Raw genomic sequence first — 27,109 nt, 5'->3', positions numbered from 1 at the left:
CCAACTGAGCTACAAGACCTCCAGCACTGGAACACAGAGGCCATGGCATAACTCAGGTCTTGCAAGCTGCCCTTTGCATTCTACAGGTACCAGTCTCTGGCAGGTGGGGTGGTGTAATGGCTGTCTAAGTGATCAACTCCTTACTGATTTATTCTTTCAATCCAATCACAAACATTCTGCCTCGTCTTTTGCAATGACGCTTTAATATTATTTTTAGATGCTGATGCTTGTTTGGAAGGGGGCGTGGAGATATAAGGTGGAGAGATGGAATTGAGGTACAGATAGACCGTGATCCAACTGAATTCCAACTGAATTGCAATCAGGCTCAAGTGCCTGAATACCTGACTCCTGTTACTGTGCATTCCAGGGGTTGTTCTGAACAACAGCTTTTTCAGATTTTATACCTGCAGTAAAAAGCTATGTGACACAACAAACTTCCCAGTGGCTGCTCAGACAACAGACAATCTTAACTGTTTGAATTCTTTAGCTACATTCCTACATTTCAGACACCGTTAACAAGAGAAACATTCGTAAACAGAGCCCAAAACAGTCTGAGCAACTCAGTTTCCCAAACCTCACAACAAGCTGCATTTATTTTGCACCCTTAATGTGATTCAACTTCCCAGAGCTCTTGAAGAAGACAATAAAAGGCTGGCATTCCAACAAGCAGAATGGTACACGGTCGCACCATTCACAGGGCGAAAGCTAGGAATGTTTCCAAGGGGTGACTCAAGAGGGGTGTCCCTTCCATCTCACTGCCTTTTATCTTTGACACAGATTTACCGCAGCCATATAAAATCATCATCACAAATGTTCAAAGTAACTTACCAGGGGATTTATGGCAGACTGGTTGACTGAAGGAAAAAGAACACAGGCAGAATTTAAGGTTTATTTATGGCACGTAACATATAGAGAGAGCACGGCTTTATTTTCTGGGTCTTCAAACCCCTCCGTGGTCTCCCCCTCTGTATCTCCGTAACCTGCTCCAGCCTCCGAGTACTCTGCGTTCCTCCTCCACAGATGCATTCCCCCAGTCCCTTTGCCCTCCCATTGATAGCTGCGCCTTCAGCCAATTGGCCTTAAACACCGGAAGCTCCCGCTTAAATCTCTCCCCATCCTCTCCACCTCACTCTTGCCCTTAAAAAAGCTTTTGACTCCTTGTCCTAATAGCCCCACCTTTGGCTTGGTGTCAACTTTTGTCTGACTACACTCCTGTGAAGCACCGTGGGATATTTTACGACAGTAAAGGCGCTTTAAAAATGTAAGTTGTTGTTGTGACTGAACGAATAAAAGGGAATTTTGATCATGTTATTTGAAAGTTCCTCCAACACACACACATAAATGGGCCAGGGATCTGGAAAGAACATGAAGAGAGCTTCCTAAGTGCAGCATATATATTGATCCCATGGGGCTCAATTATGGCCTGGGTGATAATAACGACATACAAAAATGATGGACAGGAAAATACCTAATGGGCCATTCAGCCTGTTGGGTACAGCTGTGACAAACTTATGCATCACAGTGCATACACCTCCTACCTGCCCATGACTGCAATCTCCTAGGACAGGCAAAAAAAAAGACAGGTTACAAGAAACAAGCTAACTAGAGGTGGCGAAAACCTGGAAAATTCTTCCCTGGCGATCAACACTAGTCCAGAAGACCATAATGACCCTGAATTACCAGGAGGACACCTCTTGTGCAGGGCGATCTCTGCCTCAGACAGAATATGACCAGTTCTTGTGTGAAAGAACCAAGGGAGTCAGCGTTCACATGTCCTGTATCACACGTCCACTAACCCCTTCAATCAGATAGAGTGGTTCCAAATGAATCCACTCAGATGAAATGGATGGAATGAAAGTCAGACAGGTTCGATAGAGGATGAGCGACATGCGGAACTACCACATCCAGGTCCCACCTACCATTTTTAAAGGCTAGTATTGGGTCCGACCCATGAAAATTTGGCCATTTGTCTTAGGATAAGGGGTTGACCGTTTAGGACTGAGAAGAGGAGAAATTTCTTCACTCACAGGGTTCTGAGTCTATGGAATTCTTGACTCCAGAGAGCAGTGGATGCTCAGTCAATGAGCATATTCAAGGCTGAGATTGATAGATTCTTGAGCACTAAGAGAGTTAAGAGGTATGCAAACAGGTTTGGAAAATGGAGTGAATGCAGAGATTCAGCCACGACCTTATTTACTGGCAGAGCAGGTTCCAGGGCTTTCTAGCCTTCTTTAACTCCTTTTTTTGTTTAAACCCAACATTTATTTAAATCCATGTTATATTCAGTGCACCAGGAGTACTGGCAAGTTGAGAATTATTTCCCCTACCCAATTTGTTTTTCCCTCCATTTTGGCCCTCCTGTCCTGATGGCACTGTCCAATATTCTGGTTCCAGGGGCAGTGGGCCCCAAGTCTTGTTCAACTGGCTGCTCTTCATGTGCAAGCCAAGATTATGATCATTGGCAGACTATTCAACTATGGGAGCTTATTAACGATTACCAGAGCCAAGCCAGCTCTTACCTTCAGTCTAATCAACACAGTAGTGGTTTTTAGCTTTACTGAATAAAAAAACAAGGATATGTCATGACTCCCTAAGGGGGGTTAGTTGTAACGCCCCAGCTGTTGCAGTGCAAGATCAGATAACCCGAGGTAAGTATTTCCATAATACTGCTCAGGTTTAAGGGCAAATTCAACCTCAGTAATGGACAGACACTTACTGAGATTAATAGGGTAGCTTTTTCTGAAGAACTGGCACAATAAGCCCAATAACCTCCTTCTATAAAATTCTAAGATTCTAGGAACTCAGTGATCAGGCAGTGAACCTGCCCTTCCCAGTTTGTAAGGCGTGGTACCACTCTACCCAATCACTGGTGTACCAGGCTTTCCAGTGCAATGGAGGAGCTGTTTTCTGCCAAATTCCTTCCTTTAATAATTCACACAGAACTCAAATTCCTGAATGACAACCCTTTTAGGAATTTTCCAGGGCATGGTTCTCTAAGGGCACAGACCTCTGAGTCAACAAGTAATTGTTCAGCATATGGATGCACGCTGCACTTTAAAAAGCCAAACAAGACTTGTTTTCTCAATATTTACTTCGGAGGCAACATGATAATGAATGAGTGAAAACCGGAAGCACAAAAAAAAGATCTGCGGTCGTTAATCAGGCATATCTGACAATCCTTTCACAGCACACCTGCAATGCCGCTTATTCTTGCCTAGTGAGACTAGAGTCCTGTTCAACATTTTCAACACTGCTTCTTTATCATCCACGTTAATATCCCAACGGCTGTAAAACCCTTCTGGGGTGTGAAGGGGCTGCATAAATCACCAGTTGTTTCTTCTTTTGATCACACAAAACCTATTTAAATTATCCAGGGATTAAAAAGGTGGAAAACATTAGAAGTCCTGTCAGAATTTAATGAATTTTGACATGATTCAATGACCACTTCAAAAGTGACACAGTTTGAAAACTCAACCAGTTAATTCCACATAAATCTCTGCCTTGATAGTGCTCCCACCTCTTGAGTGATAAGGTCACGTGTTAGCACAGCTCTACTTCAGCTTCAGAGATACGAGCACAACATTTAGCCTGGTGCAGTGCAGTACAGAGGGAATGCCACACTGGCAGAAGTGGCATCTTTCGGATCATATTTTAAACCAGGGCCCCATCTGCCCTCTCAGGCGGAAACAAAAGAACCCATGTCACTATTTGAAAAAGAGCAGGGGAGTTCCCCCTGTTGTTCCAGGCCATATTTACCCCTCCACCATCACTAAAACAGAATATTTGGACATTACGTCATTGTTGTTTGTGAGATCCTGCAAATTAGCTGCTGCGTTTCCTACATTGCAAAAGTAATTGCACTTCAAAAGCACTCCACTGGTCACAAAGCACTTGGAGATGGCCTGAGGCCATGACAGGTGTTACATAAATGCAAATGTTTCTTTTTCTTTACACAGATTGAACTCATCCTGAAATTGAGTGATATGGCAAAGATATTTATGCCAACGAAAGAGCAGCACAAGAGAAAATCTTGAAGAAATTTTCAAAATACCTGTGGAAAACATAATCTTTGACCTTTGGTTTGGGGTAATGATGATTAAGTCAAATTCTGTTCTTATTCCATGAGATTTTGGGTCTTTTTCTGGAGTTTTGGAATGTCCACATTCTGAGTACATCTAATTTTCAGTGAAAGCCAGAGGCTACGTCCCACTCCCTGTTTAAGCTGCTGCTGTAGGGAAGGCCGCACAGGCCATGGGAGGCCAAACTGTCTCAGGACCGTTTCCTACATCACACAATGGGGGCCCTCTAGTGGAGCAACCGAGGAACTGCACTTATAGGGCCTTTTGGGGATGATCTTGCTCTCCTGAATTGCCTTTGTATAGTGCCTTTTGCAGCCAATGAAGTGTAGTTGTAATATAGGAAATATGATAATTAATGATGCTGGTTGAGGGACAGATATGAGCCAGGGCACCAGGGAGAACTCCCCTGCTCTTCCTCGAAATAGTGACATGGGAATCTTTATGTCCACTTGAGAGGGGAGATGGGGCCTCAATTTAACCTCTCATAAAAGACAACACCTCAGACAGTGCAGCACTCCCTCAGATGCCCCACTAAAGAGTCAGCCTAGATTATGTGCTCAAGTTTCAAGCCTGGGACTTGAACCTGCAGCCTCTGATTTACAGGCTAGAGTGGTACCATTGAGCCAAGACTGACAATGTAGAGTTAACATGGTTGTAAGCAGGATCAGACAGAGCTGGGTGTTAAAATATTTCTATATTAATTTAAAATATTAGGCAGGCTAAGTGGAAATGGAAAAACTTAGATCATGCGGATACGAAGTAATGTCTGTATAAGTATTCTATACTAAGTATTCATTACTTTCCATCAGTAAATACCAACTGTTCCGGTGTAACTGAAAGTCAGGCAGGTGCATAAACATAAGAATCTAAAACTGCTTTCACACTACAGCCTGATTTATTTTGGAAGGATGACCTAAATACACATTAAATCCCTTGGGCTGGATTTTAATCTTCAAGGCAGGTGGCGGGAGTTGGGACATTTCCTGGCTCTCCCCCGCCCACCTTGGGAGAGAGTGTCCACAAAGGTGGAATTGTCGTTTTGGCGAGGCACAAGTGCGAGCTGGAGTCAGGCTCACCACCCCCCAGGTGGAGTTCAGGGGCAGCCACAGGGGCTGCTGGGTGCTGAGGTGGGCTGCTAAAAGGCCCATCTTGGGGCTCGGGGACATCCTCCCAGGTACAATAAAACAAAATCACCTTCTAGACCTCATGCCCGTTCACACGCCCCATGTCCCAACCATGCCGACTCATGCCTCCCACAGACCCCCAGCTCCTCAGACTGTTCATGTCAAGTTATGTCCCTCCACCCACACCCCCAATGGCCCCCATACCCTCCATGTCAATCAATGCCCCTCCACCCAGCCGCCACGGTCCCTCATGTCCTCCATGCCAAGTTATGCCCCTGCACCCACTCCCATGGCTGGCCCCTCATATGCTCCATATCAACCTTCGCCCCCTTCACCCACCACTCCCATGGCCTCAGAGAACCTCCATGCCAACCTATGGCACTTCCATGCTGTTTCACCCAGTACAGACTCTGCACAAGCCTCATTATGCATTCTTGGCTAACAGCCCAGACCTCCATTACCCTGTTGAAACAGCAGTGCCCTAGGGAAAGCATTGTTTGATTGACAGCTCTTACTCTGAACTATTCACATTTCTTATTTACACAAGATAAAGAGCTTTCAAGTGCTTGCAGTTCCTGCTATCGATACTTTAAAGGGTCTGGATGTTTGACACTTTTATAGGGTTGTATTAAAATAAATTTTTATGAATGAATGATTTTTTCAAAAGCTTTATACATGATGATTGTTACTATAGAGTTGATTGGTTCTGTACCGAGTGTATTCTAGGGCAATGGACATGGAAGTGCTATAGGTTAGCATGGAGGGCATGAGGGTCCATGGGATGGGTGGAAGAGCGTGGCTTAGTATGGAGGGTAAGAGGGGCCATCAGGTGCAGGTTGGGGGCATAGCTTGGCATGGGGGGTATGAACAGCTATGGGGTTGGGTAGACAGGCATAGGTTGACATGGGCGTATGAGTAAGACCATTTGAACATATTTTTCTTGAAAAGTAGGCCCAACTGCATGAAAATTGTGCAGAGCGAGAAGATGCCTATCTCTGCAATGGAGCGAGCCGGATCAGGAGTGCGGGGTACGGTCTCGCAACCCACATCAGCCCATCAGCCCGCAGTCTTATCCTACGCTGGTGAAAATTAAGGGCGCCGGGCATGGGGCCAGGAATCTCGTAACTCCAGTTCCAGCTGCCATCTTTAAATGGTCACGGTGTCTCCCAACTCCATGAAAATCCAGCCCTTTATGTTTACTGCCACACCCCCAACCTCTATGTGGTCCACAGTAACACACACACACGCGCACACAGACACACACACGCCACGACAGATTGGCCACTATGGACAGAACGTTTCATCCCACAGGTGGGGGCCTGACCCGAATGGGAGTGAAATAGTGCACGATGACGTCAGGACGCTCGCCCGACATCATCGCGCACTCCTCGCGACATTTCGGTTGGCAGGCACATGCAAGAGGTGGTCGTGCACCAGCCAACAATTAAGAGGCCTATTAAGGCCCTGGAGCAAGCAATTAAGTTGTATTTTTCGCTGCCCACTCAACCATGCGATTGGCGGGCAGGCGAATAGACCAGGCGGCCTTTGAATTTTTAACAAAACCTCATCAATGGGCCGGATGAGGTTTCCAGCGATTACTTAAAAAAATACAAAAACAAATTTTTAATATCCTTTTTTTCACATGTCCCTCTTCATGTGACTGAGTAACATGTCGGGACATGTTTATATCATTTGTAAAAAGTTTATTTTTGTATCTAAAAACCTTCAGCTCCCTGAGGCAGCTCCGTGGGTGCTCCCCCGAGCATGCGCACACTTCAGCGCTCGCGCCCCTCCCACCCCCCACCCCCGCAGCGCTGAGGCTCTTAGCGCACGTTTCGCACTGGCTGTCCGTTAATTGGGTGTGAAATCGCGGTCGGAGCCCGATCACGGGTGGCGGTCTGAGTCTCGGACCGTCCTGGGCCTGCCCGACCAGTGGGAAAATCTCTGAACGGCTGCCTCAGGATCTCGGCGCTAATTTACATCAGGGTTCCAAAACATCTAGGGCCACACAGGGGCGTGCATGTAGATGCCAATACGATCACAACAACAAAATCTTGCATTTACAAAGCGGCTTTATTGTGGTAAAACATCCCTAGCTTCACAGGAGGATAACCAGGCCAAAATTGACACAAAGCCAAAAACGACGACATTAGGATAGATGACCAAAAGCTTGGTCAAGAGGTAGGCTCTAAGGGACGTCTTAATGGAGGAGAGAAAGGCCGAGAGATTTAGTGAGAGAATTCCAGGGCTTACGACCAAGGAACCTGAAAGCCCAGCAGCCAGTTGTGGATTGAAAGAAGTAGGGTCACACAAGAGGTCAGAGTTAGACAGACACAAAGTTTTCAGAGAGTTGTAGGACTGGGGGGAAGTGACAGTGTTAGGGAGGGGGTGAAGCAACTCCACCCATGGCTGATCACACCCTCAGCTCCTTTTACCCATCGAACTCCACATTCCTCGGTACCTCGCTAGCTAACAAAAAATTGACTGGTCTCAGTTTTAAAAGCTCTAATTGTCCCCCAGCATCCCATAGACATCTGGGGGGAGAGGTTTCAAGATTTCTGCTAGGTAGAAGTGTTTTCTGATTTCCCTCCTAAATGGCCTAGTTCTAACTTTAAGACTGTCCACTCAATTCCCTCACAGACAGGGCTGCCAACTGTGATTAAATCCATTCCTGGAGGTTTTATCGTGTGACTTGCCCCCACACTCCAGCCGTTCGTCAGCCAATGCACCCATCCTTGTGTCATACCATCTTCCAACACCAATTGGAAAGCAAAGAAATTCATTTCCCAATTGGATGATCTTGACTGTCCGCCAAACAGCCTTTTCCCCCCATATTCAATACTTTTATTACGGGTAAAGAGAAATGTTCAGAGAAAATGTTGTCTTTTTAAAATCATTTTCTTTATGTCTCAATGATTTTTCTCCAGGGTTACACACAGCAGTGTCCTGGAGATTGATCTTCAATTCCTGGAGTCCCCAGGCCAATCCTGGAGGGTTGGCAACCTCACCCACAGAGGAAATCTGTATCTACTCCATCAAATCCTGTGAACATTTTAACACCTCACTCAAATCATCCATGGACTTTCTAAACTCCAGGCAATATAAGCCTAGTCTATGCATCCTGTCTTCATGAATTATCCCCCCAAAGCCCAGGTATATTCAAGTGTATCGGCGCCGCATCCTCTTCAGGGTCAATCTATCTTTTCAAAGACAAGAACTACAGAGTCTATACTCCACAGGAAACACGTTGCTGCTGCAGACATGTGATAATCTGGACGACTCCTGGATGACGATCTTATAAAACTTGGAAGCTTTAATTGAATGATGCTGTTTTCTCCCTGTCACTGGCTGAATACAAAAGCAGATTTAAAAGATACGGAATTGGGAAAGGGTCATTTTGCCCATTGAAGCTGCTGCTTCAATAAGCTTGTACAACCTACTTCCTCGTGAACTCAGGTAAACTCCTCAGAGACCTGTGTTCAAGGCAATTCCACAACAGACTGAAGTGGTTTTGTATTGCTGCATCACCCTGCTTCTTGGGCTCTGCTGAAGCTGACACACTTCTTGCAGACAGAAACAATGAATCAACACTTCTCGGAAGATCACCTTGCCTGTACCAGATAGATACCTTGCAGGTGGGCACGAACACGCACACCAGTCTCAGTCAGTTGGGCAGATAAATGGAAGGTATACGGGCATTCAGATAGACAGGAGTATGTGCATCTGTCTCAGTCAAGAAGACAGATGTTCTGTATCAATTTCGTATATTTAGACATGTACATGTGCACCACATTGAACAGCCCCAGATGAGTTCCACACAAGTCTTAAATAGATCAGTCACATTGAAAAAGTTCTAAAGATATACATTAAGTCAGAGATTAATCACAACAAAAAGTGTTAACTGGATTTTATTTTACAATTATGGATGAGGAAGGCAATTCGTCCCATCTTAATTCATCTGTTTCGCGATCCTAAACCCTCACCCCTTGCAGCATTTTTTTTCCCCCTAAATGATTTCAGGGTTTTTTGCCTCCATATTCTAATCTGGAAGTTAATTCCATGCATTGAGCAGCCTGTGTGTGAAGTAAAGCATCCTGATAATAATTCTAAAACAAACTTTTACGAGTTTGAACCAGTTCAACACCTGCATCTTAATTTAAAGTAGCAGCCTGGGTTAATTTCCTTTCTGCATCCTTAACAATTTAACATGAGATCACCTCGTTGCCTCACTTTTAAGTTAAGACACAAGGGTCTGTCATGTCTGCCCTCATAACTTTGGAAACAGCCTCATGATTCTTTTCCGCACCACCTCCAGCTCTTGCTTCTTGGTCGTGACCTGCACGTATTCTTCAAGTTACGGTCCAACCAAGTTTTGAAATTTGAGCACAAGCACCTGTGACTTGAATTCCACTGTTAAGTCAACATCAAATTGACTTGTTGATTGATGCTGCCTGTTGGCGAGACATGTTTTGCTTTAAATTTACTAACGTTCCCAGGGGCAGAATTTTGCCCTGGTCGGGCGGGTGTGGTGGGCAGTCCCGGGAACGGTCGGGAAGCCGAGCACCGCCCACGATCAGGCCTCAACGTGGGTTTCACGTCAGCGGGCCAATTAACGGCCGGCCAGCGTTAAACGTGCGCTGCCAGGGTAGGGGGGGCGGGAGGAGCGCAAGCGCAGGAGTTCGCGCATGCATGTGAGCGCGCACAGTGAAAGTTCCCTGGGGGCACGGGGCTGCTTCAGGGGGCTGAAGATTTTCAGCACTCAAAACGAAGAAATGAAAAATATTTAAAACACGTCCCCTCAACCTGAGCAGGGAAATGTTAAATAGGAGCGCAAAAAGTTTTTTGTTTTAAAATCACTGGTCGAAACCTCTTCCTGCCCATGGATGAGGTTTCGCCAGAAATGGAAAGGATGTTGGTTAGCATTTGTAATTAAATTGTCAAGTTTGTAGATGATACCAAACTAGGAAGGACAGTGGAGTCAGAGGCAACAGTTCCGGAATAACGGATTAAGTTAAACGACATATGCGAGCGGCCAGACGTTTGATGCAGGAACAGGGAAAGTTTGACATATGGAATAAGTGTGCTGTATACATGGTGCCGAAATACTTCAGGATGAAGCTAAAACGCACCTTTTTTAGCGTAACCTCATCCATGGAGCAGGATGAGGTTTCGACCAGTGATTTAAAAAAGAAACATTTGGCACTCCTATTTAACGTCCCCTCAACCTAAGCAGGGAAATATATTTTAAATATTTTTCATTTCTTTGTTTTGAGTGCTGAAAATCTTCAGCCCCATGGCCCCAGGGAGCTTTTAGCGCGCGCCCACGCGAACGTCTGCGCACGCGCTCCTCCCGCCCCCTGCCCTGGCAGCGCGGCAGCCCGTGTTTCACACTGACTGGCCGTTAGTTGGCCCACCAGCGTGAAATCCATGTTGGGGCCTGATCATGGGAGGCTAACGAATGATTGGACAAGCAGCGAAAAATTGTACTCAATGAATTGATTAAGGGCTTTAATAGGCTGCTTAACCGTCGGCGGGGGTGCTGACTCCCACACGCGCCCGCCGACCGAAATATCGCGCGAACGTGCAATGACATCGGGACGCTCGCCCAACGTCATCGCGTGTCATTTTACGCTCGAGCGTGTCGGGCACACATCCAGGCGCCGAGTGGAATATTCTGGCCCAAGTGCGTTTTAGCTTCATCCTGAGGTATTTCGGCACCATGTATACAGCACACTTATTTCACTTCCCCTTCTGCATCAAACATCTGCCCACTCGCATATGTTGTTTAACTCATTCCGTTATTCCGGAACTGTTGCCTCTGACTCCACTTGTCCTTCCTGGTTTGGTATCATCTACAAACTTGACAATTTCATTACAAGTGCTAATACACACAATTACATTCAGAGCTCGATTTACAGCTCGCAGTTGGCAGTACCTTGTTTAAAAACGGGCTGGTTGTGGTGGGGGAATGCAGGTCCAGAAGAGAACTCCATGCACATGTGCACAATCTGCACTCTCAATTGGCAAAGTTTAAATCTTCTGAGAACATAAACAGAAATGCCCACACTCCTGAAACGTTTCAAAAAGCTCTGGGTAAGTCTAAGAACTAGTACAACAAAGAAGTGTTGTACTTTAAGCACTGCTTTACTATTCAAATACCCATGCGCGAGCAAATAATGCCAGTTATTAAATTCAGAATTTCCAGAACAAGGCAGTTTTGTTCATTTGTTGCCTGTCATGGCTCCAAAAAAAACAAGGGGACATATTGACGGCTGCTGTGTGATTACCGAGCCCTCATTCACTGTTCCGAAGAAAAGTCATATTGGACTCGAAACATTAACTCTGTTTCTCTCTCCGCAGATGCTGCCAGACCTGCTGAGCTTTTCCAGCATTATCCCATTCCCTGCACTTTGATCAGAAGGAAATGGCGCACCCCTGGTGGTAACCAGGTGTCATGTCAGGTTGGATTTCTCCACAAGGCTGTACAGAGAAATGAAGCCCAAAGAATAAACGACATTGTTCAAATTTATGACTGCTTTTTTTAGATAATTGTTAAGTGCCCCTTCGGGAAGAGATTACAACAAGCTGGGTGGAGCAGAAATGCACAGTGAGAAAGCTGGGGTGGGGAACTGGGTATGCGATACAATCATAGAGTGGTTACAACACAGACGTAGGCCATTCAGCCAGCTGAGTTCGTGCCAGCTTTCTCAGAGCAACTCCAGCTACTCCCACTCCCCCACCCTTTCCCCATAGCCCTGCAAATTTTTTTTCTGCAGGTTCTTATCCAATTCCCTTTCAAAAGCTACAACTGAATCGGTCTCCACCGCACTCTCAGGCAGTCCATTCCAAATTGGAACCACGAGCTGCGCAAATATTTTTCCTGGTGTCACCAGTGGGTTTTTTTTCACAAATCACCTTAAATTGGTCCTCTGGTCTCAACGTACCAGCAGAGAAACAGCTTCTCTCTATCTACTTTGTCTAGGCCCACCAGCATTTGAAAACCTCTGTCCAGTCTCCTTTCAATCCTCTCTTCTCTAAGCAGCACAATTTGAGTGTCTCCAATCTACTTACACAGTTGGAGCCCCACATCCCTGAAACCATTCTCATAAATCTTCTCTGCATTCCCTCTAAAGCCTTCACATCTGAATGGACCCCGATCTGTCTGCTGACCGATCAAAGGCTGACAGCATTACTGAACAGCAGTGCCACCTGGGAGGTGGTGGCTGTTGTCAGTACTGCACCCACCCAAGGCCTAGATTCTGTCGCTGGATCCCAGGCCACAGGTGATTAATGGCAGGAGGGGGCGGTCATGGGGTGGAGGCGGGCGCGGTGCAGGGTGGGAGCGCCAGCAAGGACAGGGGTTGGCTTTGACCGTGATCCTCCTTCCTAATGCCAGGTCCCTTGATCAGGCATTGAATGCCTTCAAAACGAGGCCCACCCCATCCCAAGGGCCCACAAGCAATCCCGCATGGTTTTGCTTTTCATGCTCACTGCGTATTGAGCTCTCGTCTGCCTCCAGGTTAATAAATATGGCGGCGGGATGAGGCCCTTACGTGGGCATTAATTGCCCACCTAAGGGCCTCAGTTGGCAGCAGGGCCGGGGGGGGAGGGCCATTTATGGGCCTTCCCACGACAGACTGTATCGGGGTAGAGGCAGAGGCATGAAAGTGGCGGGGTCGCCACCTGCCATCCTCCTGCCTAATTAAATGCCCCCTTCCGCCACTAAACTCACCACGGGGAAGGAACATTAAATTCTGGCCAAGAAGACTCATCTTCAAATAATAAAAGGTAAATTCAGGACCAATATCAGGAATTTTGCTTCACACACAAAGCGATCAACACTTAGAATGGACTCCCTCAGAACAGTGGAGCAAACACCGGGGTGTCATTCGTAATTGGGTGCTGCAATTGGGAGACTGGATACATGAACTAAGATGATTCTTCATCCAGAGTTATCTCATCACCTTCTGACTAAATAGCAGTCACCTTGGTTTATAAATTGGTATATCAAAACATTTTTTATTTGTTAATAGTATTTTGTTGCATTGCACATTTCTAAGCATCCACATTTAAGCATACATACGAACATACAAGTTAGAAGGAGCAGTAGGCCATTCAGCCCTTCGAGCCTGCTCTGCCATTCAATAAGATCATGACTGATCTCTGACTGTAACCTCCTGCCTACCCAGATATCATTTCACCCTTTGATCAAGAATCTATCTACCTGTGCTTTGAAAACATTCAGACTCCTCTTCCACTGCCTTTTGAGGAAGAGAGTTCCAACAACTTACTACCCCCTGAGAGAGAAAAAAAATTCTTCTCATCGCTGTCTTAAATTTTTAAACAGTGACCCCTAGCTCTAGATTCTCCCACAAGAGGAAACATCCTCTCCACATCCCCCCTGTCAAGGCCCCTCAGGATCTTATGTTTCAGTCAAGCCACCTCTTACTCTTCTAAACTCCAGTGGCTATAAGCCTAACCTGCCCAGACTTTCCTCATAAGGCAATCCACCCACTCCAGGGGCAGAATTTTGCCCTTGATGGGTGGGTGGGCCCCACCGGCTCGGCAGCGGGCAGGCAATTCGCCGCAGCCGAAACAGGCCTCGCCGCCATTTTAAGTGGGCGGGCCACCCGACGGGAAGCGCGGGGAGGAGGGGGGGTGGGGGGAGGGATTCCCCAACTGTCAGAGTGTACATCTCCCTGAGACTAAGTGCTGTCTCAGGGAGAGTGCTGAAAGTGTTATAAAAACTTAAAAAATAGAAAAATAAAAAAATTATTAACATGTCCCCCTCATGTGACAATGTCACACGAGATGGATCATGTTAATAAATATCACAAACTTTATTAAAGTTTTTTTAGAACAGACATGAAACCTCAACCCGCCAGTGGATGAGGTTTCATGTATAAACAGAAGCCCGCTGGGGCTCCTGGCCTGCCCGCCAGCCTTAAGGTTGGACGGGCAGGGCCTTTAATTGTTTTAATTATCCTGTCAATGGCCCCAATTGGCCATTGACAAGTCGGCGGGCGGACAGCTGATTTCGCTGTCCGCCCGCCTTCCTGAATATTTAAATGGGGCGGGATGACGTCGGGGGTTCCTCCAAACATCATCTCACGTTATTTTCGCGTCAGCGAGCAGGCTCCGCCCCCCAACTCGCCAACAGAAAAATTCTGGCCCAGGTATTAGTCTGGTAAACTTTCTCTGAACTGCTTCTAACGCATTTACGTCCTTCCTTACATAAGGAGACCAAAACTGCACACAGTATTCGAGGTGCGGTCTCACCAGTATCCTGTACAACTGAAGCATAACTTCCCTACTTTTATATTCAATTCCCCTCACAATGAAAAATAACATTCTATTAACTTACCCAATTACTTGCTGTATCCTGCATATTAGCCTTTTGTGATTCATGCATGAGGGCACCCAGAGCCCTCTGAATCTCAGTGATCTGCAATCTCTCATTATTTGGATAATATGCTTCTTTCTTATTCTTCCTGCCAAAATGGACAACTTCACAATTTCCCACATTATACTCCTTTTTCCAGGTCTTTGCCCACTCACTTAACCTATCTATGTCCCCTGGTAGCCTCCTTATGTCCTCTTCACCACTTACTTTCCTACCTATCTTTGTGTCATCAGCAATCTTAACAATCATATTTTCGGTCCCTTCATCCAAGTCACTTATATAAATTGTAAAAAGTTGTTGCGCACCACTCATTACATCCCGCCAACCAGAACAAGACCCATTTATGCCAACTCTCTGCCCTCTATTAGCTAGCCAATCTTCTATCCATGCCAATGTTACCCCCTACACCATGAGCTTTTATTTTTCACAATAACCTTTAACGTGGCACCTTATCAAATGCCTTCTGGAAATCTAGGTATAGTACATCCAACAGTTCCCCTTTATTCACAGCATCTATAGCCAGGATTTTTCCTATGGCGAGGGGGCTGGGTGGGAGCAGGCGTGGTGCTGATCGCCGTCTGCAATCGGCTGCGCGCCGCCATTTTATGCGGGCGGGCCTTAACATGCGGCCGGTAGTGCTCAGCGCTACCCGTGCAGGCTGGGGGGAGGAGGGAGAGTCGGGCGCGAAAGAGCAGAGCCATCTCACTGAAGCGGGAAGCTGCCACAGGGAGATTGAATGGATATTAAAGATAATTAAAGAATTGATTTAAAAATTTATTTATACATGTCCTCTCATGTGACTATGTCCCACGAGTGGGGACATGTTTTTATATCTACGAAAGTTTATTTATTTATTTAATAAAAGCTTCAGGAAACCTCATCCCGCCCGTGGATGAGGTTTCCTAAAAAAACGCGAAGGCCGCTTGGGCTCTTTGCCTGCCCGACAACCACAAGGTCTCAACTGGCTCAATAGATTTCTTAATGGTCTTAACAGGCCGTTTACATTTCGGCGGGCACGCACCTACCGAACAACAATGTCACATTGGCGCGTGATGACATCAGGACGTATGCCTGATGTCATTTTACACGTCGGCGTGTCGGGCCTGCCCCTGCATGCCGACTGGAAAATTCTGCCCTATGACTCATTCAAAGAACTCCAATAAATTGGTTAAACATGATTTCCCCTTCACAAAATTATGTTGACTCTGCCTGATTGCCTTGAATTTTTCTAAGTGCCCTGTTATAACATCTTTAATAATAGCTTCCAACATTTTCCCTGTGCCAGCGGTAAATCTAACTAGCCTGTAGCTTCCTGCGTTCTGTCTCCCCCGCTTTTTGAACAAAGGAGTTACATTTGCTATTTTCCAATCTAATGGCACCATCCCCGAATCCAGAGAATTTTGGAAAAGTAGAAGCATAGCATCAACCGTCTCACTCGCCACTTCTTTTAAGACCCTGGGATGAAGTTCATCAGGACCCGGGGATTTGTCAGCCCGCAGCTCCAACAGTTTGCTCAGTACCACTTCCCTCTGCAGTCTGTTCCAATTAACAAATCAACACGATAATGCTTCAGAAGGAGCAGGGAGAAGATGGAGTTTTAATCTAACAGCACCACACTGTTGTGACACAAGATGACATTTTTACACAGCTAGTAGTTTCCATTGCGAATGCACTGCCTGAGAGTACGTGGAGACAGATTCGATCGTAAAAGGTCAGGGGAGTGGGACTCGATGGAGGCAAGTGATCTAAGTTCTCACCCAGAAAAAAAGATTTATTTTTTGTAAATTGCAGTATTAACACCACTCTGCCAGCCAACGAATTGGAGGCAAGGCAGGACCTTACAGCAGAGTCTGTTTAAATAGAGCCTCCATGAACAACAGCAATGCAGCGCTCATGGCTAGAACTACAGCAAAGTCTCCTGATAAAAGCAGGATTATTTCTCCAGAAAAGTGCAGTTAGTTACAGAATACAAATTACGTTTGTAAAATCAATACTAGTCACCTATAGCAGGGCAGACTTGCCTGACTGGGGAATCATCTTCATTCTGAATGGGACTTGTGGTGTTGGCTAAATGCAGCCTTTTTAAATTCATCATTTGTACCAATTGATGCAGGGTGTTACACTGTGAGTAGCTCTGATCATTCAGTGCTTGACTTTTATACTTGCTTATACATACAGTGCTTATAGAGGCTCTGATCCCATGCTCCATCATAAACAGTCAGTCATTCACATACATGTACCCCAATAGTCAGATTTCGCTGGTACCTGGGAGGGCATGGAATATGTTATACTGGGACAGCACTGCAGCTTAGAGAGGTGCAGGTTGTTCAAATGCCTAACCTCACCTTACAGTAAAGCACAGCCCATCAGCTAATTACAACTTGGTCCCAGGCCTAGGCCAGCTCATTCCCTCCTCTAAAAGGCAAAGCGACCACATAAAGACAGCAGACAGGGTTACTGAAAGAGGAATGAAAGTGAAACAAAGAGAGAAAAGCCTTGCATTTAGATGGCACCTTATCAAATCTCTAAAAACCTCAGGACAGTATAGAGTGAACAAGCTTGCAGCACCTTGGCAATAATCCTGGGCACAGCAAAATCCTTCAAATAAGACAAATGAAAAGTTAACTTGTTTTAAAATGCAATTGGTTGAGGAATAATTTGGTTGTACATTTAGCAGTTTCCAGCAAATTCTTATAAAGTCATAAAACATTTCCATCTGCAGATTGCAATCCTGTGAGTGTACTTATAATTTCTACAAGTTTCTCTGCTAATTCAGAGCCCTGTTTACGATTTAAAATCCGGAATAAAGTATTTACTAACTCGTGCAGCCGGAGAACCCCTGTCCATTTCCAGTGTTACTCTGCAGTTTGAACTAAAGGTCTTCTAATGATGTGATGTCCGGAAGTAAGATTGTATGTATGCTTGGGACTTTTCGACAAATGCAACTAATACTGCCTGAAGCCAAAAACTGAAGCAAATCCCCATGGCATTATTCCCAGGAGAGATGAGCCTGGGGATTAGAGCACAGAAACAGGGAAGAAGCTGACCAAAAGAAACTGATCATGAAAACAAAAGCTGGACAAAACTGAGAAAAATAGGACTAAAAAGAGAAAAGAGCAAAGGGAACGAAAAGGGTTATGAATGAATGAATGAATGAATGAATGATCGGTGTTTTCCTCAAATGGATTACAAAATCACACACATTCACAAATGCTTATTTGTACTATTCCCAAATTTGCAATGCTTCTCTCCTGCGCACTAACCTTTGGTGAATCATTGGCCTTTCCTTTCCGTGCTTTGGACTTCGGCTTCGGGAGGTCTGGTATTGACTCGTAAACATTTTCGCAATCAGAGTCTGGTGTTTGTGGAAAGGACTTAGAGTTTGCAGGGTCCTTTTTCTCTGCAGCTATTGGACGTCCCAATGTCGCGGCACCAATCCCTGCAGAAGATTGTCTCTTGGGACTGATCACATGGCTGAAACTGGCACTTCGGGGTGGGGCGGCCATTTCTGATGGGCTAATGTCTTTTCCCATATTGAGCCTCTCAAGGCTTTGAGGAGCTAAGAGTATTGTACTGAGCCCTCCTACCAGGCTAAATCTTTGGGTATGGTTGGCTTGCTGCTTGGACCGAACCCTGATGGTGGAGCTTTGACATGTCGAATCTTTGGCAGGGGTGAACTTTTGATTATCGGATTCTTTATTGTTTACAATGGCTCTGTGTACTTCACTGTAACACGGCAGTAAATGTGGTGCCACACTAGAGCCCTGTGAAGAATTTGCTGAACCATGCATTGTCGGAGGGCTATTGCTGCCCACTAGATTTAATGAAGGATCATTGTCTTTGGTAGGGCTCGAGTTGGTCTGCGTCATTTTCTCTAGGATCGGATCTGAACTGCAGACATTCTGCCCTTGTTGTTGTTGTTGGTGAACCAGCTGATTTTTCTCAACATCACACTGGTTTTTTGAAGTATCCATCACCTCTCCTCTATTTTGGCTTTCAGGAGAGTCAGATCCATTCAGGGACTGGACCCCAGGAGAGGCTGGTTCCCCTGTAGACACTTCCCTCACATATTGCGCTGGCACATAGAATGGTTTGGATTGGTCATCTTTTTTAACATACCACCAACTGTCATTGGTTTTTGAGACAAGAATATATTGTTCATTTTGCTTAATAGAGACATGTCTCGCATCCCTTATGTACTCATAGTCAAATTCAACTTGAACAAGCGTGTTTTCTGTGACTGCAGACATCTCCAATCCAGTATAGGCGTCTTCAGCAAGATTCCTTTCAGGAATGTTGCCTCATCTCTGTAACAGAAAGAAACATCAGTCAGTATCTTATGCCATAAGCTCATAACCTTTTGCAACAAATCTTGATGCTGGTTATAATCCCATGGATGTTGTTGTTCTCCAGTAACATACCCTTGCAACCATCCTCTCTGTGTGCACCTATAGGGTGAATAATGTCAGCAAGATATTTAACCACGTGTAGCATCATAGTTCAGCCCAGTCCTATCCTCAACTGGCATCTACGCACACATGTGCAAGCGCACACATCCACTTATTGGCACCCCATCCACCATCTCAAACATTCACTCCCTCCACCGCCGTGGATAGTAGCAGCAGTGTGTACCATCTACAAGGTGCACTGCAGGAATTCACAAAGGCTCCTTAGACAGCACCTTCCAAACCCGCAACCTCTACCATCTAGAAGGACAAGGGCAGCAGACACATGGGAACACCACCACCTGGAAGTTCCCCTCCAAGTCACTCACCATCCTGACTTGGAAATATATCCCCGTTCCTTCACTGTCACTGGATCAAAATCCTGGAACTCCCTCCCTAACAGCACTGTGTGTGTACCTACACCACATGGGCTGCAGCAGTTCAAGACAACAGCTCACCACCACCTTCTCAAGGATAATTAGGGAAGGGCAATAAATGCTGGCCTTGCCAGTGTCGTCCACATCCCATGGACGAATAAAAACACACCCACATCACACACAGTCACTTTCTAGTAAGGGCCACTAGACAGGAATCACCAAAAAGAAATTGGCTGATATTTATCTTCCTTTTATTTGTGGACAGCTATTACCTCTTTTGCCAGCAGCCCCATTGGCACCAAATAACTTAGCACAATCTGGCAGATGGACCCGGGAATCTACATAACCCCGAGCCAGACCGAGTGAGGCACTTACCAGCTGAGCTGGGGGGGAATAAGTTCTCAGAATGTGCTCTAAATCAAGTGTGCAGCATGAGGAACATGACCAAACTGCAGCTATTTGGCAGCCTCACTGCTGTTCCAATTACACATTGTGCACAGCTCTCTGTTAGGAATGACAGTCTTATACTTCCTCCTGTCAGAACTGTTATTTGCATTTCTTGGTAGCATGTAAGCATAACTTCAGGAGGATGAATTTCTGCATAGCTTGTAATATTGTCAGGGTTCAGGACTCTCTCTAACTGGAGGATGAAACTTTTACTAGGAAAGGACTAAAATCACATTCAGAAAGTTACTGGGCCCCAATTTATGATAAAAGGTCATCTAATGGCATCTGCTGCTCAACTTGGTCTTGTTTGTTTAGGTTTTTAAAAGTTTTGAATGGCTAGTTGCAGAGTGAGCTGATAAAAGCAGAGTGAGGGAAACAGGGACTTGAATAATGTGGCCGTGCATCTCAATAATCAATTAGATTGAAGGATTGTGAAATAAACAGCGCAAAGACTGAGAATGAAGTGTAAATTAGAGGGGGGTGAATTCAATGTCAAATCAGGAATGGGAAGAGAAAAAAAAGATTGGATTAAGACAGGTGACAGCGGGAGAGGGAGAGAATTAAAAAAAGAGAAAGGAAAACAATAAATACAATTTTGAATTGTACATTTAAAAAATCTCCAACAATTCAAGCTGAAGGAATGAGACTCCACACTTGTATTAAGAATATAGGAGCAGGAGTAAGCCATTTGGCCCCTCGAGTCTGCTCCGCCATTCAACTAGATCATATCCCTTGATATCGTCAATATCTGGTAATAATGGGCGCAATTTTATGGCCCCTCTCGCAGGTGGGATTTTCCAGTGCTGCCGAAGTCAGTGCACTTTTGAACGGTTTGCTGTATTTTACTGCCCCGCCCCCATCACGACAGGGCTGTAAAATTCCACCCAATATCTAATATTTCATTTTCATGTCGGCAAGATTGATTGGCTGAAATGAATACTTATCACATCAGTAAAAGGGTGCTTTAGATTTGAACTGACAAGACTTAACTTTCTGTGGCGAGTTATATTCATATCCACCATGTAAATACATCAACTTCACAGCACTGAATGCATTTCAATAGTGAGTCAGGCAGGAACATACCATTTTGCAAAGCTAAATGGCAGCATGGCATAACTTGAATTGGATAGCAACATTTGGATATCTGAGTTTAACTCGCATATCTTCCCCCAACTGAAGTTGCTGCACCATTTGTCTATAAGTAATGGCTAGTGCCAGTGGTCTTGCAATTTTATTCACAGCAAGATATGGCCATTACCTCATTTTCCAAAGACCAGAACTGCACACTGTATCCTAGCTAATGGCCTGAGCATTTTTATACATTTCAAGCATAATCTTCCCTCTTTTACATTCAATGTCATGGCTGATAAAGGAAAATATCCCATATCTCTTCTTAAGCATATTATCAACCTATCCTGCTACCTTCAGGGATTTGTGGGCATGCACTCCAAGGTCCCTCTGTTCCTCGACACTTCTCGGTATCATATTGTTCATGATCTGCTCCCTTTTCCATTCTCACAAAACTGCTGACCATCCAAAATCCCTTCTTGTAAATGGTTCCCCTTCCTCAGATAATGTCATTCTTTTCAAAATTGAAATCCCTTCTCAAAGAAATCACCCCTTAACCCATCTTGCCATCAGAACAGCTTTTCCATCTCCAACCACCTTTCCCTTTCCTACCCACGCTACCAAGCCCTCCCCTAAAGAAACAGGGAAATGGGTCCCAGGAACCCCAGTTAATCCTCATTATCAGAAGGATGTGATTGTACTAGGGAGGGTACAGAGGGATTCATGAAAATGTTGATAGGGCTGGGGAATTTTATATGTGGGGGAAAGTTGGTTAGGCTGTTGCCTTCCCAGATTCATACCTTTCTCACCTACAACTCCCTGCTTAAATATCTCCAATCAGGTTTCTGCCCCTGATGCAGCACTGAATCAGCCTTAAACTAAATCGCAAAGAACATCCTCTGTGACTGTGATCATGGTATATTTTCCCTCACTTATTCCACTCTTACCTATCCTACCATAACCAGAATACCTCCAAGAACAGCTCCCCATTCCACCAACCACTACTATACTTCCCCCCAAGAATTTATAATAAAAACACAAACGGATAGAATCATTCAGCAGGTTAGGCAGCGTCTGTGAAAAAAGAAAGAATTAACAGGCGGAATTTTTCTGCAGGCAACAGGAGCCCAAATGCAGGACCATTTTTTTGGTCCCAACCCCACTGGTGTCTCTTGTCTCCCCCTGTGCAATCTTATGGGAGGCAGCGAATCAAGAGGCCGCCTCTGCATTCACCATCCAATTAAGGATTGTGGGCAGAACAGCATCACAGGAAGCCAAAGCAGAGGGACAGCTGCCTCACTGGGGGAGGTTGGCGCTGCTGAGGAAGGAAGAGCAGTTTGAGGGCACCTCAAAATAAAACTTTCAGATGCCTGTGGAAAATTTAAAAATAAAAGGAGGCCCGCAGCTGGTACGGCCATCTGTGTGGTGGGGAATCCCTCCAGAGCATTGATGCTGACCACAGCTGTCGCCTTTCCACTCTTGCGGCTCCTCTGAGAATTTCAGAGGTGGCTCTGAAGTCCCACACCCACTCCCAGCCCTCCGCAGGGCTCCAGACTCAGCAGGGGCCCAGGGCAGATGGAGTGCAGCTGAGGTAACTGAGTGAAGACGTGGAGTTTGGTGAGAGGGGAAGTTTAGTGAAGGAGGGGGAAGGAGGTGTTTGTTTTCTTTTTCTATCTTTCTCACCCTGTAGGAATTGGTTCTTGCTCTACTACAGGGAGAGGAGCTGGCTGTTTGGTGAGTATGTGGTAAGTGGGTAAGTTCTATTCTATCCCTAAGATTTAAAATAGTACACAAATTGGTGGTAAAGTTAATAAAGTATATTAAAAAAACATAAATAAGTGACTAATATCATTAAGTAATTATTTAAAACACACTAAGGATGGCAGGACAGGTGATGTGTCAAGGCTGCAGCATGGGGGAGCTCCTGGATAACATTGTGATCCAGGGCAAACACCTCCGAAGTGAATGTTTGTGGCTTGAGGAACTTCGGCTCAGAGTCATTGAGCTGGAGGCTGAGCTGCAGACTCTGCGACACATCAAGGAGGGGGAAAGTTACCTGGATGTTTTGTACCAGGAAGCAGTCACACCACTTAGGATAGGGTCTTCTGATTTGGTCAGTGGTCAGGGACAGGAGGGTGTGACTGTGGGTGAGGCAGGTTAAGGAGAGTCAGAGGGCAGGAATGCAAGAGTCTGAGCCTCTGCAATGGTCCAATAGGTTTGAGGTTCTCTCAGCTCGTTTGGATGAGAATGGGGGGGCTGCAGGGTGGATGAGCAAACTGACCATAGTGAGGGGGATTGACGCTGTTCTCTGTGGCAAAGAGCAAGAGTCCAGACGGCTGTGTTGCCTGCCTGGTGCCAGGGTTCGGGACATCTGCTCAGGACTGGAGAGGAACTTGGAATGGGAAGGGGACGATCCAGTTGTCATGGCCCATGTAGGTACCAATGACATAGGTACAACTAGGAAAGCAGTTCTGCACAGAAAGTATGAGAAGCTGGGCACTAAATTGAAAAGCAGGATGTCAAAGGTTATAATCTCTGGATTATTACTTGAGTGGTGTGCAAATTGGCACAGGGCACATAAAATACATGTCTCAAAGACTGGTGTGGGGGAAGTGGGTTATGGTTTGTGGGGCACTGGTACTAGTACTGGGGAAGTGGGGGCTGTACCATTAGGAGGGTCCACACCTGAACTGTGTTGGGACCAGTGTTATTGCGAACCGCATAACTAGGGAAGTAGAGAGGGTTTTAAACTAATAGTGGGGGCAATGGATCAAATGTGGAAAGATGTGGTATATCAAAGATTAGAGACAAGGTAAGAGAGGAAAGTAGCAATATGGGAATTGAGGGTTGGAGAATGGCAGCATGGGACAGGGAGAAAAAAATCTAAGAATGCACAAAGAATCAAGATTAGATGTCACAAAGATAACAAAAAAACAACAAAAAAGGTGGAGGGGTAGCATTGTTAATCAAGGATAGCATTTGTGCAATAGTTAGAGATGACTTTGGTTCAGGAGATCAGGATGTAGAATCGGTTTGGGTGGAGATGTGAAATAGTAAGGGAAAGAAGTCACTGATGGGAGTGATCTACAGGCCCCCTAACAGTAACCATGATGTAGGACAAAGTATACAAGAAGAAATACTTGGTGCTTGTGATAAATGGATGACAATAATCATGAGTGACTTTAATCTACATACAAACTGGAAAAATCAGATTGGCAGTAGTAGCCTGGGTGAGGAGTTCATAGGATGCTTTTGAGATAGTTTCTTAGCAGCACGTTCTGGAACCAGCTAGAGAGCATGTTATATTAGACTTGGCATTGTGCAATGTGACAGGATTAATTAATGACCTCAGAGTAAAAGCGCCCCTAGGCAGCAGTGACCACAAAATGACTGAATTTTACATCCAGTTTGAAAGGGAGGAGCGGGTCTAAGGCTAGTATTTTAAACTTAAATAAGGGCAACTATGTCAGCAGGAAAACTGAGCTAGATGAAGTGAACTGGGACACTAGGCTAGGGGACCGATCAATAGAGAAGCAGTGGTAGACATTTAAGGGGATATTTTAGAATGCTCAAAATAAGAATATTCCTACCATAAAGAAAAATATAAAGGGAGGACCCACCATCCGTGGTTAACTAAAGAAAGCATCAAATTAAAGAAAATGCACATAATTGTGCAAAGGTGAGTGGCAGGTCAGGTGATTGGTCAGAATATAAAGAATGCCAGAGAATGACTAAAAGGTAAATCAGAAGAGAGAAATTAGAGTATGAGAGGAAGCTAGCTAGAAAGGTAAGAATGGATAGTGTCATGAAACTATTAATGTATATAATATAATTGGAAAATATTTTTCTTTTAAAATAGAGGTTTAAACTGTGGGTGTATCTTAATTGGATTAAAGCCAGCTATTCTAGGTGCTTTGATGTGTACTAGTTTTGATATGTAAGAGAGATAGTGTATTTGCATTTTTTGAATAGAGCATTCAAGAAATGGGGCGAAAACTGACGCCTTTCTAGCAGCTACCAAGCCATATGTGTATATTACTAATAAAATTGGTACTATGAAAGGGGTTTTATTGTTAGAAGAGGTGGAGTTCAAAGAGGCTGGTGATACAATGAAAATTTACATCCAATGAGTGGTGCTAGGTATAACTTCAGCAGTGTTGTGTGTACAGGGCAGAGGCAACGTGAGATCAACAGCAGCTGTAAGCCTCCAACTGTCTCCACAGGAACCAAAGTGAAAAGAACCTCATTTTGAATTCGTAAGGTGAAAATGCTTTGCCTGGTGCCTGGTTAAGTCTATAGGTTGCTGTTGCCTTAATGGACATTAGTTTGGGATTTTTTTAAAAGTTATGATAGTAGGAATTTGTAGCCATGTGTGTGTATACACATACACATATATACACATATATATATATATATATACACACACACACACACACACACACACACACACACACACACACACGGGTGTAAATTTTTTTAAATGTTTCATTTAGTTTAATGTAAAACCTCAAGAACTGGTGGTCTGATTCCTGAATTTAGAGCCACATCTCAAACATAACATTTAAAATTATAGGTTATGACAGTTGTTTAAAGCTTCCCTCTGGGATTTTTTAAATAACACAGCTTTACCAATTGCATTGGTCATAACAATGTAGCAAGAGTTTCTACAGGTATTTAAACCGGAAAGGAGTATGAAAAGTGAGTGTTGGTCCTCCAGAGAGTGAGAATCGGGATTTAATCGTAGATAATAAGGAAATGGAAGATGAAATGAACAAATTGTTCCTGTCTTCACTATGGAGGATAGGAAAAGCATTCCAGTAATAGCTATAAATCAGGAGGTGAAGGGGAGAGAAGAACTTGGTGAAATTACAATCACTAGGGAAGCGATACTGAGCAAACTGATGGAGCTGCAGGCTGACAAGTCTCCGGGTCCCGATGGACTTCATTCTAGGGTCTTAAAAGGGGTGGCTAATGAGGTAGTATATACATTGGTGTAAATTTTCCAAAATTCCCTAGATTCTGGAAAGGTTCCAACAGACTGGGAAGTAGCAAATATAACCCTTCTATTCAAGAAGGGAGGGAGGCAGAAAACAGGAAACTATAGGCCAGTTAGCTTGATGTCTGACATGGGAAAGATGTTAGAATCGATCATGAAAGAGGTTATAGCTGGGCACTGAGAAAAGCTCTAGGGAAGAGTCAGCATGGTTTTGTGAAAGGGAAATCACGTTTAACCAATCTATTGGAGTTTTTTGAAGGAGTAAAATGTGTGGCGGATAGAGGGGAGCCTGTAGATGTACTGAACATGGATTTCCAGAAAGTATTTGATAAGGTGCCACAACAAAGGCTAGTGAGGAAAATAAAAGCTCATACTGTAGGGAGTAACATATTAGTCTGGATAGAAGATTGACTGGCTGGTAGAAAACAGTGTGTGCAAAAATGGGTCTTTGATTGACAGGATGTGACTAGTGGAGTCCCACAGGCATCTGTCTTGGGGCCTCAACTTTTTACAATTTACATCAACGACTTAGATGAGGAGAGCAAAAGTATGGTAGCTAATTTGCAGATGACACAAAGGTAGGTAGGAAAATATGTCACGAAGAAGGCAAAGAGTTTGCAGACAGATATAAATAAGTTGAGTGAGTGGGTAAAAATCTGGCAGATGGAGTATAATGTGGAAAAATGTGAAGTTGTTCACTTTGGCAGGAAGAATAAAAAGAGTATTATTTAAATGGATAACAACTGCAAAATTCCGAGGTGCAGAGGCATCTAGGTTTTCTTATGTATGAGTCACAAAAAGTTAGTATGCAGGTGCAGCCTGTAATCAAGAAGGCTAATGGATGCTATCCTTTATTATGAGAGGAATTGAATATAAAAGTAAGGATGTTATGCTTTGGTTATACAGGACATTGGTGACACTGCATCTTGAATACTGTGTGCAGGTTTGGGCTCCTTATTTAAGGAAGGATGTAAATGTGTTGGTGGTGGTTCAGAGGAGGTTTACTAGATTGATACCTGGAATGAGCAGGTTGTCTTATGAGGATAGGTTGGACAGGCTGGACTTGTTTCCAATGGAGTGTAGAAGAGTGAGGGGTGACTTGATTGAAGTATATAAGATCCTGAATGGTCTCAAAAAGGTGGACGTGAAAAGTATGGTTCCTCATGAGGA

General features: G+C 44.7%; 1 protein-coding gene across 5 annotated transcripts in view; it reads right to left on the bottom strand.

The window, feature by feature from the left end:
- LOC144668049 (rho GTPase-activating protein 27-like) overlaps positions 1–27,109 on the bottom strand; it is a 208,671-nt gene that overhangs the window by 134,690 nt on the left and 46,872 nt on the right. For 3 of the 5 annotated variants that reach the window (XM_078529796.1, XM_078529797.1, XM_078529798.1), the window contains exon 2: positions 17,870–18,913. In XM_078529796.1, coding sequence (XP_078385922.1) covers positions 17,870–18,856 — 987 coding nt within the window. In that variant the 5' untranslated portion in view covers positions 18,857–18,913. Of the gene's footprint in view, positions 1–12,274; positions 12,387–17,869; positions 18,914–27,109 lie in introns of those variants that run through there. The other 2 variants (XM_078529801.1, XM_078529800.1) reach the window with 2 other exon arrangements.

Source organism: Cetorhinus maximus, chromosome 25 (genome assembly GCF_964194155.1).
Source record: "Cetorhinus maximus chromosome 25, sCetMax3.hap1.1, whole genome shotgun sequence".
NCBI classification, from domain to species: Eukaryota; Metazoa; Chordata; class Chondrichthyes; order Lamniformes; family Cetorhinidae; genus Cetorhinus; species Cetorhinus maximus.
The sequence above is the reverse complement of the archived record's forward strand: the minus strand, read 5'-3'. Positions and strand labels throughout refer to the sequence as shown.